Genomic DNA, 16,222 nt, shown 5'->3' with positions numbered 1-16,222 from the left:
ACACGTAGGCTACACACACACACACACTCTACACACACACTTACTCACACACATACACACTTACTCACACACACACACGTAGGCTACACACACACACACTCTATACACACACTTACTCACACACATACACACTTACTCACACACACACACGTAGGCTACACACACACACACTCTACACACACACTTACTCACACACACACGTAGGCTACACACACACACACTCTACACACACACTTACTCACACACATACACACTTACTCACACACACACACGTACGCTACACACACACACACTCTACACACACACTTACTCACACACACACACGCATGCTACACACACACACAGTCTACACACACACTTACTCACACGCACACACGCACGCTACACACACACACACAGTCTACACACACACACACACACACACACACTCTACACACACACTTACTCACACACATACAGACTTACTCACACACACACACACGCACGCTACACACACACGTGCACACACACACTCACACACAGACACACACACACACACACACACACTCTACACACACACTTACTCACACACATACACACTTACTCACACACACACGCACGCTACACACACACACACACACACACACACACTCTACACACACACTTACTCACACACATACACACTTACTCACACACACGCTACACACACACACACAGTCTACACACACACACACACACGCACGCTACACACACACACACTCACTCTACACACACACTTACTCACACACATACACACTTACTCACACACACACACGCATGCTACACACACACACACACACACACCAGCACACCAGTTAACTCTTTAAGTGGCACAGGACTTGCACCATAGATTAGATGTAAAAAATGAATAAGGTTATTCATGTTGTTGAGCAATCACTATATATTATACTGTGTGTGTGCGTGAAAGAGAGAAAGAGAGAGAGAGGGACATTGCATTTGAACAAGCCCTTATTTAGGTGAGCTGTCTCTGTGTATCTGTAAAATATCTGTGAGGACTTCTTATTTTCTTTTATTCCTTGGAAAAAAACCCTTCCTCAGCACTTTTTTTCTGCCAAATCATCATTTGTCTCAGACCATCAGGGGTGCAGGTTAGCAGGAATCCACAGGGTGTGGGTGTCCACATGCTCCCCTGGCCCAATAGCATGCTAACACGCAGTACCGATTAAACCTGTGAAAACACGCTGCGTTTTACAAGAGCACAGCATGACCATGTTTATGTTCTAGCCTTATGAAAATGACATTGCCTCATGCCTAGAAATAAAAATAAAATCCCTATTATATAAATATATTGCCTCAGCAGCGCCCCGTCTGAAGTTTTGGGGCGGACTGCTCGGGACGGGCGCTGACAGGGGAGCTGTAAACCGCGGGGCTGGCGGACTGCCACGCCCAGCTGGAGGGCGCTATATTAGGGGCGAGAGGTGAGGTAATGGAGGGGGTGGACCCGACTGCTTGTTTTCATAGGAATATGAGTTTGGGGTGGCCGTTTAAAAAAGGGCTGTTTTTCTGTCAGAGAGCTTATCAGCGGGATGCTGATTAATCCCAAAGGACATGGCAGAGAGAGATTCAGCTTTATAAGGCTCTGTGGCACAAAAGACAAAAGTGTGTGTGTGTGTGTGTGAGAGTGAGAGTTTGTGTGTTTGTGTGTGTGTGTGTGTGTGTGTGTGTATGTGAGTGTGTGTGTGTGTGTGTGTGTGTGTGTGTGAGGGGGCACACTGCTTGTGTACCACATTGGCATTGGTGTGGTCTCGTTCAGTAGTGTGATGCTGTTCTTCTAAAGATGGCCGCCAGCCTGTCTGCGGGTAACAAGGCCGGCGCTCTGAGCATACCTGGCCTGACCTTTCCTGCGTGTCCCGTTTCACCTCCCCGTCTGGAGCTCCGTCCCGTCCCGTCACGTCCCGACCCTGCCAGAGTCTTAGGTGATTTGGGGAAGGAGGGGGGCGAGTAAGAATGGACATCCTGTCGCCGGCTCATTGTGTAATGTTTTTTTTTCGGCGCAGGAATGAAACCGTATGCAAGCGTGGAGCAGACACTTTCACGCTGTCGCCGACGGTCTCTGTTTCCGCAGGGTGGGGGGGTGGGGTGGTGGCGCGTGGGGGGGGGGGGGTACGGGGGGTGCATGTGTCTTTAAAAAAGCACCAGAAGATATAGAGCTGTCATCGATGTTCCGGACGATTCCAGGCATCCGTGGACGCTGCCCCTCTGTCTCCACCGCGCGCAAAGATCGCTATGGTAACTGCGCGGCGGTACCTCGCGCACTAGGAGCTACTTGGCTAGCCCGCGCCGTGACACCCCCCCCGGGCCCCTCCAAGGACAGACGCGGCGCAGTGGGGGATTCTGGGTATTTCCTGATAAATTGCCCCTTTTTTCTCCCTTACTTCTCAGATGACCCACAGCGAAAGGGGGGGGGGGGTGGGGGGGGGGGGGGGGAGGGGTATTCGCCTCAACTGCCACCCTTGCGTGATGCTTCATGCATGTCTTCTCATGTGAGCTCATGTTGCGCCAAACCTTGTGTGATCGATGGAGGGAGTGAGATTTCTTATCCTATTATATTTAGCCTAATAGCAGGGTCAGGGGGTGCTTAGGTTTTATCAGGACACCAGAGAGCCTCAGGACCTGGAGGAAATGCTTCCCTTGAAGGATGAGGTTGCCTACAGCACAGTGTCTCTGTGGCTGCGTGGGTACATAGTCTCTCTGCCTGAGCGAGGGCAGTGACTGCCCCCTGCTGGTCAGCCCATGCCACTGCCAGCAGTGGCCTGGCTTTCTCTGGAAGTTGGGCATCCCAAATGCACCAATCAAGGGCTGACCCTCAGGTGTGACTCCTGCGGAGCCTGGTTAACCCTTTACTGCATTAACATACTTTTTTATGTTTATACTGCAAAGAATATTTGATTCATATTTCTGAACGTATATATCAGAAAGTGCAGTTAATAAATTGTTAACTGTAAGTGGGGGAACACACACACACACACACACGCACACACATGCACACACACACACACACACACGCACACACAGGAACAGAGAGCCGATTCAAAAATTCTTCTCACAGTATACCCCCAGCTGCAGAATTCTCTGCCACTCTGTGGTCTGTATATACGAACAGTTGCCGTGCCGCTGATTGATTTGACTTCTGAATGGCGAAACAACAAAGCGTCTGCTCTAACAATAACTCTGATGGTGCGCAGCGCATGGCGATAATCTATCACAGCTGGTGTGGTCCATGTGTAATCCGCTGAAGCCCCGCCCCTTTTCTGCCCGCATGCCGAACGGTGTTTGCAATTGCAGCCCAATGCATGCAGTAAACAGTGGTAACAAAATTTCATTCAAAGCCCCTTGTTCTCAACACAAGTGGGTCCTTGACACTGAACTGCACTGAAGCAGCGACTCACCGTACCAGTGCATAGAAAGCACATGGATAGCCCGGGCCCCTAGGACACGACCAGCGGCGGTAAGAGCCTATTGATCTCTGTGAATATTTAATGTCAAAATGCCAACTGATGGAATATGATAGTGTCTGTAGGACTAAGAGGTATAATTTAACCTCTTCCACAAAGGAGTGAAGGGTGTCCTCCCATTTGTAAACTGAGATCGCCCTTGTGTGAATAGAGTATCCGTCAAATAGCAGCTTATGCAGGTTGCATTTATTTATTTATTTATTTATTTATTTATTTGTTTATATACACGCAGTCCTTTTTATGCAGCTGGATATTTCAGGGCAGCGATTTAAGTGCTTTGCTCAAGTCTATGACTGCAGTGCCCCACCAGGCAAACAGAACCTGCAACCTCTGGGAACCACCAGCCCAGCTCTGTAGCTACTGCACTGGGCACATTATCCACCTGAAAGCATATGATGCTATAAAAGAACTATTTACAGTCTTCATTTAGCAGATGCCTTTGGCCAAAGTGACTTAGAAAAGGCTGTTTGACACGGGCTGCCTGTGAAAGTGCACACCAGTCCTACATAACGATTCGCCTGTTACATTAGTGAACTCTGACCCCTGCCATTTTTCTCTCAGTATCCCGGACAATCGCCGCACCTGATTGGCTCTGACACCTCACCTGGAGCACTCTAATCCAATCAGAAGCACCTTATCAATGTGTCTAATCAATGGCAGAGACGTTTAGGGTACATTTGAATAAAACAGTAAAAAAAAATTTTTTTTACATTATCCCCGCCCTGATTTGAAAGCACAGCACAAGACCCGATTATTTTGCTAAATGGTGTACACAGTACTAGCCACCATTTTTGACACTATTTACTCACACTACGTCCTACTTATAAAAGAATATATGAGTGAGATGTACAGTACACGCGTGTAACACGCGTGTAACACGTGACTTGTCCATTACACATGCACAGCTTCAGTCCTTCCTCTGTCGCTGGTGGGAGGGACACTGATGATTTAATGGTCCCTGAATCAGCACCGAATATGAACCATCCCTGTCTGCGCTGAGGTTGCATATTGTGTATGTGTGTGTGTGTGTGTTTGTGTGACTATGTGAGTGTGTGCGTTTGTGTGTGTGCGTGTGTGTGTCTGTGTGCATGTGTGTGTCTGTGTGTGCGTGTGCATGTGTGTGTGTCAGAGTGTATGTGTGTGTGACCATATGTGAGTGTGTGCTTGTGTGTCTGTGTGTGCATGTGCATGTCTGTGTGTGCATGTGTGTGTCAATCAATCAATCAAATTTTATTTGTATAGCGTATTTTACAGCAGTTGTCACAATACGCTTTACAGACAACCCTGGCCCAAACCCCCATAGGAGCAAGCCTAAGGCAACAGTGGCAAGGAAAAACTCCCTGTGGCAGATGGGAAGAAACCTTGGAAGGAACCAGGCTCAAGGGGGAAACCCATCCTCCTCTGGTCGGCTCAGGGTGCCGACTGGTGACCAACATGTCAGTCAGTTTTATAGGGTTTATGATGTGGCTCAGATGATGGGTGGGGCCGGGTAGTGATGTGTGTGTGTGTGTGTGTGTGTGTGCGTGTGAGAGTGTGTGCACACCCTGTCCGTCAGTTCTTTGTGCTGACTGAAACTAAGATGTTATCAGCGAACTCCTTAAAAGAGCCCTTCTCTGCCGGAACAACCGTTTGGTGATATTTTTACATTTCGGCCTTTAGCTGCCGTAACCTAGCCCCACTGCCACCCAACATGGTAAAATGTTCAGTGTTAAATCAACTCTTACAGAGTATATATGGTCCCTATTGGGCCCACGGTTAAATTGACACTGGCCGTTTTACTGTGTAGTTTGGTATGGTGTTCAGGCGACTCTAGAGGTCTTCTGTGTGATCATAAATTGCGCGGGACCCCTTACGCGGATTCGAGCGCGCGCAGTATCCGGCTCTTCAGCTGGATGCTCACCAAACATTTATGAGAATACTGTACCGCAATCTTTCTCAAATCTTCAACCGCACTGACCTCTGAACCTGTAAAATAAAATTAAAAGAAAGGCTCCTTTTCCACAGTGACATCCTTCCACTCGTTCTTTTAAAAAAACATTTTTTTCATTATTTTAAAGAAGGACTCCTAAAATAGTTGGGTATAGTTTACTCCGAAAATATTTTTAGACGACATCGCCAGTCGGAAGTCGGCAGTTACTGCGCCAACATCAGCGTCTGCTCGCTTCTAGTTCATCGCATAGGCTACAGTTTCTTTACGTAACCAGAGATTGTGCTGAGATGACCCCTCCGGCATTATAAGTCTCGTTTTAGCAAAAATTGTCTTACCCACAGGAGGTAAAAAAAAAGAGGAGTACTTTTCTATCCAAACGGGACACTCGTGAATCACGGATGCGTGCATGCTTGTGCCATGCACGCGTAAACCGTGCGCGAGGAAATCACTGAGTGATAATACTGAATATTATCGAACGGGTCCCTTGTAAATTATGAATGCACCTTCACTGTCATTAAGTGCTCTGTCAGGCAGCCTGTTTTCCCTCTTTGCGATCGTAATCTCACGAACGATGCACTCTGTCGTCACCAAAATGTCTTTATTAATAACAGATGTGCCCTTCAACGAGGATCAACGCGTCATTCGTTAGATTCATTGATAAAAGATAGGCACATTGCGAAATAATTTCGATTGAAATGCGAAACCATTTATGAAATAAAACCGGTGTAAAAAATTTTTTCAGACGAACAATTTTTCAATTTAAAGAACATTTCCAAATTGTATTATCAACCAACCTAATAGGAGTGACTATAAAAAGTTTTAACCGTTTTCCTGACGTTGCTTAATAAAATGACTCCTGAAACCAATGACGCAAGCCGTGTTACCCCTTTTTTTTTACACACATTGACAAATATCATTCGTAAAAGCAGCTAATTTTGCATATACATGCAGAGGCATTTGACCAACTGTATCAGACCCTCCCCGGCGTCCTGGCCGAGTTTGATAAATAATGAATTCGCAGAGGACGGTTGGGAGCGGAAAGGCTGAGGTCAGGGCTACGTTGCAGCATTCCACGCTGCAGCTCGCGCAGGGAAGACCGTTTCTCCGGCCGTCCGCTCCGGTTACACACATGAACGTCCGCGAGCCGACATGTCTGTCCTTAAGTGCTGCTCGATACTGTCGCTGATGTTTTTGTGGCTCGCTCCTCAGGTCCATTCTAAAAGAATTTTTAGATGTCCTTCTGCCTGTTCTTGCTCCAAGGAGTCCATCATTTGCGTCGGCTCTTCCTCTGTCCCGCGGAATATCCCGAACGACATTAACTCGCTGTAAGTGTTCTGGCTAACCCGTTTTTTTTAACCAGGCAAAATTGTTGGGTTGCGGGTCTGTGTTGGTTATTTAAGGGACAGCATTGAATCATGAAAATAAAACGCCGATTTAAATGATTCACTCGCGATGTGAAATGTGCACCCTGAGCAAAGAATGAGTAACGAGTAGCTATAAATAAATAATAAATTCTGATTTATAACATATTCGTTTGCACAGATCACGTAAGACACTATCTGTTTTGAAATGTTGGATGTGTTTTATACGCAGTCACTTAAAAATGTGTGTGTGCGCGCGCGCGTGTGTGAGTATGTGTGTCTGTGTGCGTGCGCTGCGTTATTGAAGCTTCACGTGCACTCATTTCCCCCCCAGGAGTATTATAAATGGAACCTTTTCCGAGATTAAAGAGGCGATGTTTTCTCATATCCCTTCTCTGCAGTTACTGTAAGTACACATTTAGCGTGATGCAATGCGCAAACCTTCACATTGCGTGTAGTTGGTATTCATTTACAGACGTTATTTTTTCGTAACGCCCCTGGCATTGACGCTCACTAGAAGCGGCATTTGAGCAGCCATTCACTGAGCAGCACCAGATAGTTGCAAGTTCGAGTCCCTGGGTGGGGTCGCCGTTTTAGCATTTAGCTGGGCACGGAATTGCTTTGGTAATTGGACTGCATGTAATCTCAGTTTATGCATAAAATATAAGATATGCTCAGTGCTAATAAAGCACAGTGGCAGAGAGCTTCTGCGCTGTAAACACTTTATGGAATGGGAACGGACCAGGGCCCAGACCCATAAAACATCTCAGAGCAGGATCCTGGATCAGTTTGGCTTTTTTGGCTGATAATGAATGAGGTGAGGGTGTGGACAGGGAAAACCTGGTCCTAGATCAACCCTCTTGATGAATATGATCAGGGGTGTATCACAAAATTCTGGGCCCTATACATGAGCAGTCTCTGTGGGCCCCCTTCCTCTCTTGATCCATGTCTCTCACGCATCATTCCAGGCTTTTCGAGGGCCCTCCCCCCATTCGGGCCCTGGGTAGTCAGTCCCACTCCCCCCCCCCCCCACTACGATCCTACAGATTTCTGATATCTCGGAAGTTACAGGTTTTTAACATTCTAGGTAGAATTTAAGAAAGCATATTGGTTATTTCACCCCCCCACCCCCCCACATCAATGAAGTGTTATCATGAGATGTCGAAACTTCCAAAGCAATTGTTGATTTATAGTTTTACACATCATTAAATATGGGGTCCCATACGGAAAAGTGATATATTTAAATATATTATAGGGAATTCTAAATCTATTTAAATATATTATGTTATATATATGTATGGAATACACAAATAAACATTATGGTTTAAAATTAGTTTAAATATATGTGTAACATTATTAACACTGTGTGTACACCTTTCAAAATATTACTGTATTGTTATTTTTAAATATATGTAAATTGTAAATATGTGTCATAAATATGCAAAAGTAACCAATTTTTAATATTTATATGTAAAAATATATGTGTAATAAATACACTGAAATATATAAGTGCATATATTAAAATATGTGTATTTCCCATGCATTTTCAAATGACTCAAGACTGTTTGTACACCACTGCCTGTTATGAAGAGCTCAGCTGTTTAGGATCATTCCGATTGGCTGCTTTTCAACAAATCAATTAACCCCAAATACTCATAACAACATGTACTGTATATTGTGATGTCATAGACGGCAGGTCAGACCACACAAGTTCAGTAGGTTTTTTATGTCAGCCATGTTTTTATATTATTACTCTCAGCTTAATTAAGGGCAGTAATCAGTGGCACAGCGTACATGTCATATCACTGTGCCAGTTGATATTTTAATGTGTTTTGAATAGGCAGCATGTCCTGTCAGTTTAGGCAGATGAAATACTTTTGTAAAATGTTTAATTTTTGTTTTTACTTGGCTTGTTTCTGTTGGTTATTGTTGCTCCAACACGGAGTGTCTTTGCAAAAAGTGTGGAATTATTTTCAAGAAAATATGCAAACGGTACTTTTCACATTTTCCACAAAGCCGATCTTTACTTTTCACATTTTCTTTACACAGACTTCTTAATTCAAATTCCTTCACCACCATAAAAGATGATGCATTCTCTGGTCTTCCACACCTGGAATACCTGTAAGTCTTTTTTTGCTGTAAATCATGTTAAAATGAATGGTTAATGAAAGTCCACAAATTTGATGCTTCAGTTTTCGTGAACTGCAGTTGAAACTGGAGTAGGCACCACAGGATTTTCAGTCAAGATTTTCAAGATCTGCAGAAAATCCCCAAAAATAGTCTTACCCCCTGTGACCACAGCCTGTGACTATGTGTAGTGTGAGTGTTCTTAGGATGGAAATACCAGTGAGTTTCTTTAGAAGGAGTCTTTAAATGTCAGATAAATGTCAGTTTTTAAAAAATTTTGTTAGAATGTTGAAAATTGTGTGGTGTATGCTGGGCTTATAGATGCTCTAAAAAGACCGCATGTTAAATGCCTTTAAAATATGTTTTAAAAAAGTCAAATGTAAAAAAATATGTTAATGATATCTGGTGCTTTTCTCCTGCAGTCAAGCAGACAACATCTTAATTGTTGTAGTCTTTCCCTCTGCCATTTGATTGGCTGCCTGTCTCTCTGAACAACGTCTCTGTCGCGTTTGGATTTCACAGGTTCATCGAAAACAACAAGATGGAGACCATGGCCAAACACGCCTTCCGAGGCCTGCGGGACCTCACACACCTGTAGGTCACCGTCATTACCACCGTTATCGCCATTACCGCCATTACCGCCATTACCACTGTTACCGCCATTACCACCATTATCACCGTTACCACTGTTACCACCGTTACCGTCATTACCACTGTTACCGCCATTACCACTGTTACCACCATTACTACCATTTCCACCGTTACCTCCATTACCACCGTTACCGCCGTTACCACCGTTACCACCGTTACCGCCATTACCGCCATTACCGCCATTACCACCGTTACCGCCGTTACCGCCATTACCGCCGTTACCACCGTTACCACCGTTACCACCGTTACCGCCATTACCGCCATTACCGCCATTACCACCGTTACCGCCGTTACCGCCGTTACCGCCGTTACCACCTTTACCACCGTTACCGCCGTTACCGCCATTACCGCCGTTACCACCGTTACCGCCATTACCACCGTTACCACTGTTACCGCCATTACCGCCGTTACCACCGTTACCACCGTTACCGCCGTTACCGCCGTTACCGCCGTTACTGCCGTTACCGCTGTTACCAGCGTTACCAGCGTTACCGCCTTGATCGTCATTACTGCCATTAATGCCGTTACTCTCCGCACTGCTGCACGACTGCGAGCTGAGTGGCTGTTCTCCCTGTCACTCTGGGCTGCTCTTGCAGGTCATTGGCCAATAACAACATGAAGGCCCTGCCCAGGGACCTGTTTGCGGATCTGGACTCTCTGATTGAGCTGTGAGTATCCTGTTCCACTCCCTGTGTGTTAACGAGCTCTCCAAAGGCCCGTTTGGGTTTTTAAAAATCATCAGCCGCACGTCACGCTTCAGAAGTTCAGGAGAATTTTTGTTAGTGAGTTTCATTCTGAAACTAGCGGGTCGATTGCAGCGAGTCGTGCTCAGCTTTGAACGTCTAACACCACAGAACTGCATCACAACTGGAACATCTCATCCTTATTTCACAGATGTGGGTGGCTGTTCCAGTTGTAATGCAGTTCTGTGGTCCAGTGGTGTGAACCTGAGGTTTAATCTCTTGCTGAGCAGGTGCTGCAATTGACCCGGTGGGTTTTTAGAATGTCTGCTGAGGGCTGCTGTGGTCAGATTCAACGTGTCAAATCTTCAGTCCAGAGTTAAGCCAAGTCTGCTCAGCCTATTCCCGACTACATATCTGGTTGTTATGGAAACAGTGGTGGAATTTTTGTTAGCCACTGATCTGATCTGGTCTGTGTAGCGATTCCGCCGTGTCACTTTTGATTTGATATGAGCTGGGCTTAACGGTGCACACCTGTGTGCTCTTTTTGAACCACCGCCCCTGCCTCCTGCCCTGCCCCCTGTCTCTTGCCCTGCCCCCGTGTCTCCTGCCCTGCCCCCTGTCTCTTGCCCTGCCCCCGTGTCTCTTGCCCTGCCCCCGTGTCTCCTGCCCTGCCCCCTGTCTCTTGCCCTGCCCCCGTGTCTCTTGCCCTGCCCCCTGTCTCCTGCCCTGCCCCCGTGTCTCTTGCCCTGCCCCCCTGTCTCCTGCCCTGCCCCCGTGTCTCTTGCCCTGCCCCCCTGTCTCTTGCCCTGCCCCCCTGTCTCCTGCCCTGCCCCCTGTGTCCTGCCCTGCCCCCTGTCTCCTTCTCCACCCACTTTTGTTTTGCGTAACCAGGGACGTGCGGGGCAACGCTTTCCAGTGTGACTGCCGGGCCAAGTGGGTGATGACGTGGCTGAAGAGCACCAACGCCACCGTGTCGGACATCGTGTGCGCCGGGCCGGACGACATGAAGGACAAGAGGCTCAACGACCTGCAACGGCTGCAGAGCGACTGCACCTCCACCGGTACATCCGTCAGCGTTACCCAGCATGCACTGGGGCCAGCAGCTATATCACCTTACCCAACATGCACTAGGGCCGGTACGACCTGCACAGGCTGCAGAGCGACTGCACCTCCACCGGTATGTCTGTCAGCGTTACCCAGCATGCACTGGGGCCAGCAGCCATATCACATTACCCAGCATGCACTAGGGCCGGTATGACCTGCACAGGCTGCAGAGCAACTGCACCTCCACCTGAGGCTGCTGCTCTCTTTGTACAGGTCCTGAGGCTGCTGCTGTCTCTGTGCAGGTCCTGAGGCTGCTGCTCTCTCTGTACAGGCTGCTGCTCTCTCTGTGCAGGTCCTGAGGCTGCTGCTCTCTCTGTACAGGCTGCTGCTCTCTCTGTGCAGGTCCTGAAGCTGCTGCTCTCTCTGTACAGGTCCTGAGACTGCTGCTCTCTCTGTACAGGTCCTGAGGCTGCTGTTCTCTCTGTAATGGCCCTGAGGCTGCTGCTCTCTCTGTACAGGTCCTGAGGCTGCTGCTCTCTCTGTAATGGCCCTGAGGCTGCTCCTCTCTCTGTACAGGTCCTGGGGCTGCTGCTCTCTCTGTACAGGTCCTGAGGCTGCTGCTCTCTCTGTACAGGTCCTGCTGCTCTCTCTTTGCAGGTCCTGAGACTGCTGCTCTCTCTGTACAGGCTGCTGCTCTCTCTGTACCGGCTGCTGCTCTCTGTGTACAGGTCCTCAGGCTGCTGTAGTCTCTGACCATGGCGCGTGTAATGAGCCTATTCATTCAGCTTCCTTCCTCCCACAGTTCCCTGGGATACGGACCTGATCGATACCCTTTAAAGCTGACAAAGCTCTTATTGTGCTTAATCGAGATCGACAGACACAGTATCCAATATCCGATACCTGCTCCGCTGAAGAGCTGGTTCAGCGCTGGCTGTGTTTATTACCCAGGATTCCATCAGCTCTTTATGTCCCTGGAACTGACCCGTGTGCCCTGTCCAGCGCATGACCTTGTGCATGCTGGGAGACGCAGTTTGTTTGATTAATGGATGAGCCGCACCTGTGTGATAGACACTCTCAAGCATGTACACCTTTTCCCTTATTAAAAAGCCTGGGATCAAATGTAGAATGCCTGACCTTGATGCAGGACTCTGAACACACACACACACACACATACAGGCAAACACGCACACATGCAAGCACACACACACATGCAAACACACACATGCACACATACTCTTGCACATACACACACACACACATGCACACACACTCGCACACGCACACACACACACACACACACACACACACACACACAAACATACAGACACACACATTTACTTCTCTCATGGCTACCCCCCAGTTCCTGCTCTCTGTGTCTTATCTCTGGGCAATATTTCCTGTATTTCATCACTCTGTATCCCCCAACCCCCATAGATTTCACCCTGCATCAGTCGGTGGGGGTGCAGTCCCTGTCAGTGGACACCTTTTCCTATAAGAGCGACGTCTTCGTGGCCATCGCCTCTCCCAACACCGGGAGCTGCATGGTCATGCAGTGGGACCACATTGAGATGAACTTCAGAACGTATGACAACATCACCGGTGGGTCCTCCTCTGGTCCACTTACTCACAGCCTACAGCCTTGTATTTATTTGGGGGGGGGGGGGGGGGGGGGGGGTGGGGGGTTTGGAGAGGGTGGGATTCAGAGCGTGCTGTGGGGTTGGGGAAAGGATAGGGTGGGATTCAGAGCGTGCTGTGGGGTTGGGGAAAGGATAGGGTGGGCTGGTTTGGGTGGTTGTTGTAAGTTTAAACCCACAAACACCATATGGAAATACGTATTTACGAAGGGATTGCTGAATCGTAAGAGTTTATGGATGTGGCATGCAATGCAACCTTAGAGCTATAACAGTATGACAGCGTTCATGAGAAAGGGATAGGATTGAAGCATTTCATTTGGATGACACAGATAGTCCCAAACGGATCTGTAAGTCCCAGCGGTCTTTAACGTCCGTCGTTCCCTCTGCAGGGCAGTCGATCGTCGGGTGCAAGTCGGTGGCGATCGAGAGCCACGTCTTCGTCATCGTGGCCCAGCTCTTCGGCGGCTCGCGGATCTACAAGTTCGACGAGGACCAGAACCGCTTCTCCAAGTTCCAGGACATCGAGGTGGCCAAGGTCTCCAAGCCCAACGACATCGAGGCCTTCCAGATCGCCAAGGAGTGGTTCTTCATCATGGCGGACAGCGCCAAGGCGGGCATGTCCACGCTCTACAAGTGGAGCGACCAGGGCTTCTACTCCTACCAGTCCCTCCATGAGTGGTTCCGGGACACGGACGCCGAGTTCGTCAGCGTGGAGGGGAAGGCCCGCCTCATCCTGGCCAGCAGGTCCCAGGCCCCCGTCATCTACCAGTGGAACAAGGGGGCGCAGAAGTTCCTGGCCCAGGGGGAGATTCCCAACGTGGAGGACGCGGTGGCCGTCAAGGCCTTCCGGATCAAGGAGGACCACTACCTGGCCTTGACCCGCTTCATCGGCGACTCCAAGGTCCTCAAGTGGACCAGCAAGGATTTCGTGGAGGTGCAGGCGCTGCCCTCGCGCGGGTCCATGTCCCTGCAGCCCTTCTCCTTCAAGGACCGCCACTACCTGGCCCTGGGCAGCGACTACACCTTCTCCGGGATCTACCTGTGGAACCCGGAGACCAAGGCGTTCGAGCTCTTCAAGGAGGTGTACATCCACGCGCCCCGCTCCTTCACCGTGGTGTCCACGGACCGCCGGGACTTCCTCTTCGCCTCCAGCTTCAAGGGCAACACGCAGATCTACGAGCACGTCATCGTCGACCTGAGCTTGTGAACGCAGGCCGGCCCCCTTCAGCCCCGCACCCTGAACAAGTACTGCGAGAGAAAGGGAGGAAGAGGGAGAAAGAGAGAGAGAGAAGGATGCGTGTGGCATTATCAGGTATCACGTCATATCCATGCATCTCATGCATTTCAAGGTTTTCATCTGACTCAAGTTATCTTTTACTGTTGCCCTTAACCGTTTGATACGCACAACTGTAGAGACAACTGGCTCAATCTGGCCTTCTGCTTACAAACAACGAGAAAAGGGTCATTAAGGGTCTTCGTTCTCAGCATGCCTGATGCGTCAAGGAAGGTGACTTCCTTCAGTGTTGGAGACCAGTAGCCGCATTTGAGAGAGTGTCAGGAAACACATTTTAATGTCTTAATCATTGCGGAATTTACCGTCTGTCACATTGTTGAATCGAGGTACATTTATGGATTCTAGCCGCTTAATGAAAAGTGATGGTTATTTCTGAGGAGATCTCAGCAAGCAGAGTCTTCTAGACGCCCAGCTTCAGAAGTAGTTCGTGGATCGGCAAAAGCAGTGAGAAATCAAGACCCAATCTTTTGCCTTCCCTCAAAAGTTACATTGTTGCCTGTTAATTTTAATTAATAATGGGGAATTTCTTCAGTCATCTTTGCAGTCTTCATCAGTGAATAGGCACCGGACTATTCAGCAATACAGGCAGACAGGCAAGCAGGCAGAACTAAAAAAAAAACTGATACAGTTATTTTAAAGAGACGATTTGCAAAAAATTTGATTTGATGAAAGAGGTGTTGGGTAGAGATGGAAAAGTGGGGTTTCATAAATCTCATTTTAGAACTTGTGTGCTGGATTGTAATATTGTTAGACGTCATGTTGGATCAGAGTGCATATTGAGTCAATATGAACTACAATAGCACTGCAGTATAAATGGGGGGAGTTAACTGCTGATGTACTGGCTGTCTGACCACCAGTCTCAAGTTTTTTGCTTCCACATTTTATATCATTGCCTATCTCTCAACATCTTGTAAAAAAAATGCCGTTTATATGGCGCAAGTATCCAATTGTGTAAATATATTTAAAGTCTTTTAGCTCTGTTTACAGCCATGAGTAGTGTTGGCTGTGGAATGAGTCATGTAATAGTCCTGTAATAAATACTGTAATATAACGTAATGATTCATAAAATGACATTCTGCGTAAGTGATTACATCACATTTCCTCAGAGTTAATATTTTACATGTTATTACAATTGGAATCGGCCAAAACTGCTGTAAGCTCCCCTGTCCTTAATAACAGTGCCAGTCCAAAACGATATTTTAATACAACCAGCCAGCTTCAACTTTACAAACTGTTTGCGTGGATCAAGTTTTTGTTTACGACAGATAATGTACCACCATAGCGTTCTGTAAATAGCAAGAGAAGCATTGTCAGTTACGTACGGACACAACGGAATAATGCTCAGAGATGGAAGCCAGATGTAGTGACCCTTGTGTTTAGTCTGCTGTGCCACTTGGAATGCCAACGAGATATGCGCACAGCCTGAAATTCTCTCGCTTGCAGACGCATGTCATTCAAGGCTGAATGTACAATCAGTTCCTGTTTATGAAAACTTTCAATAGCCTGCAATGACATGCACATTTCTATCTTTGTTTCTCTGGCATTATATAATTAAACCCTCTGACTAAAATATGCAACTTGTACATGTACATTTTTGTACCATTATAAATATATGGATTAATGCTTAATGAATGTTTTCCCTCAAGAATAATGAAGTCTTTAAGATGACAATAAAAATGCATATGAATGACAAGTGTTTCTTTTTTTTTTTAACCTGGACATGGAAACTTTCTCAATAAGCTTTCTTTAATTCAGCAATTAAAAGGCCACATGCTGTATTTATGCGCATTTAAATTAGCATTTCAGAAGTTTCATCCCACAGCATTTCAAGCACTCTCACACCTGGTCGATCACTTTATTTAGACATTCTTCAGAAGACCGGACACATCTAGGACATTCTGTCATCGCTGAGTAATAAGGATTAGACCGATCTTTTGTAGTGCAAGAGAAATTTGCTGTGGGCAAATCACAGTCCCTTCTTTGCTCCAAATAGAAGTGTTTGTA

At 47.3% G+C, this 16,222-nt stretch overlaps 1 protein-coding gene across 2 annotated transcripts; it reads left to right on the top strand.

Moving 5' to 3' along the window:
- The first annotated feature begins 6,386 nt into the window (after positions 1 to 6,386).
- LOC118226980 (leucine-rich repeat LGI family member 2-like) lies at positions 6,387 to 15,911 on the top strand. 2 transcript variants are annotated; one of them, XM_035417018.1, is made up of 8 exons: positions 6,387 to 6,749; positions 7,120 to 7,191; positions 8,835 to 8,906; positions 9,435 to 9,506; positions 10,160 to 10,231; positions 11,138 to 11,283; positions 12,752 to 12,889; positions 13,314 to 15,911. In XM_035417018.1, the coding sequence occupies exons 1-8, from the start codon at positions 6,574 to 6,576 to the stop codon at positions 14,129 to 14,131; spliced, it is 1,566 nt and encodes a 521-aa protein (XP_035272909.1). In that variant the 5' UTR covers positions 6,387 to 6,573; the 3' UTR covers positions 14,132 to 15,911. The 2 variants fall into 2 exon arrangements, with proteins under 2 accessions (XP_035272909.1, XP_035272908.1); XM_035417017.1 differs by having other exon boundaries at positions 6,391 to 6,749; positions 11,138 to 11,307; positions 12,725 to 12,889.
- The last annotated feature ends 311 nt before the right edge of the window (positions 15,912 to 16,222 follow it).

This window comes from Anguilla anguilla, chromosome 5 (genome assembly GCF_013347855.1).
Source record: "Anguilla anguilla isolate fAngAng1 chromosome 5, fAngAng1.pri, whole genome shotgun sequence".
Taxonomy (NCBI): domain Eukaryota; kingdom Metazoa; phylum Chordata; class Actinopteri; order Anguilliformes; family Anguillidae; genus Anguilla; species Anguilla anguilla.
Note: the sequence above shows the minus strand (reverse complement) of the source record. Positions and strands in the feature narration are given on the sequence as shown.

What these genes read in the sequence shown, in the direction of transcription:
- LOC118226980 (XM_035417017.1), top strand. Translation starts at nt 6,574, where the DNA reads ATGTCTGTCCTTAAGTGCTGCTCGATACTGTCGCTGATGTTTTTGTGG. An exon ending in GAGCGACTGCACCTCCACCG is followed by an intron (nt 11,308 to 12,724) that starts GTACATCCGTCA and finishes CAACCCCCATAG; the next exon opens with ATTTCACCCTGCATCAGTCG. An exon ending in AACGTATGACAACATCACCG is followed by an intron (nt 12,890 to 13,313) that starts GTGGGTCCTCCT and finishes TTCCCTCTGCAG; the next exon opens with GGCAGTCGATCGTCGGGTGC.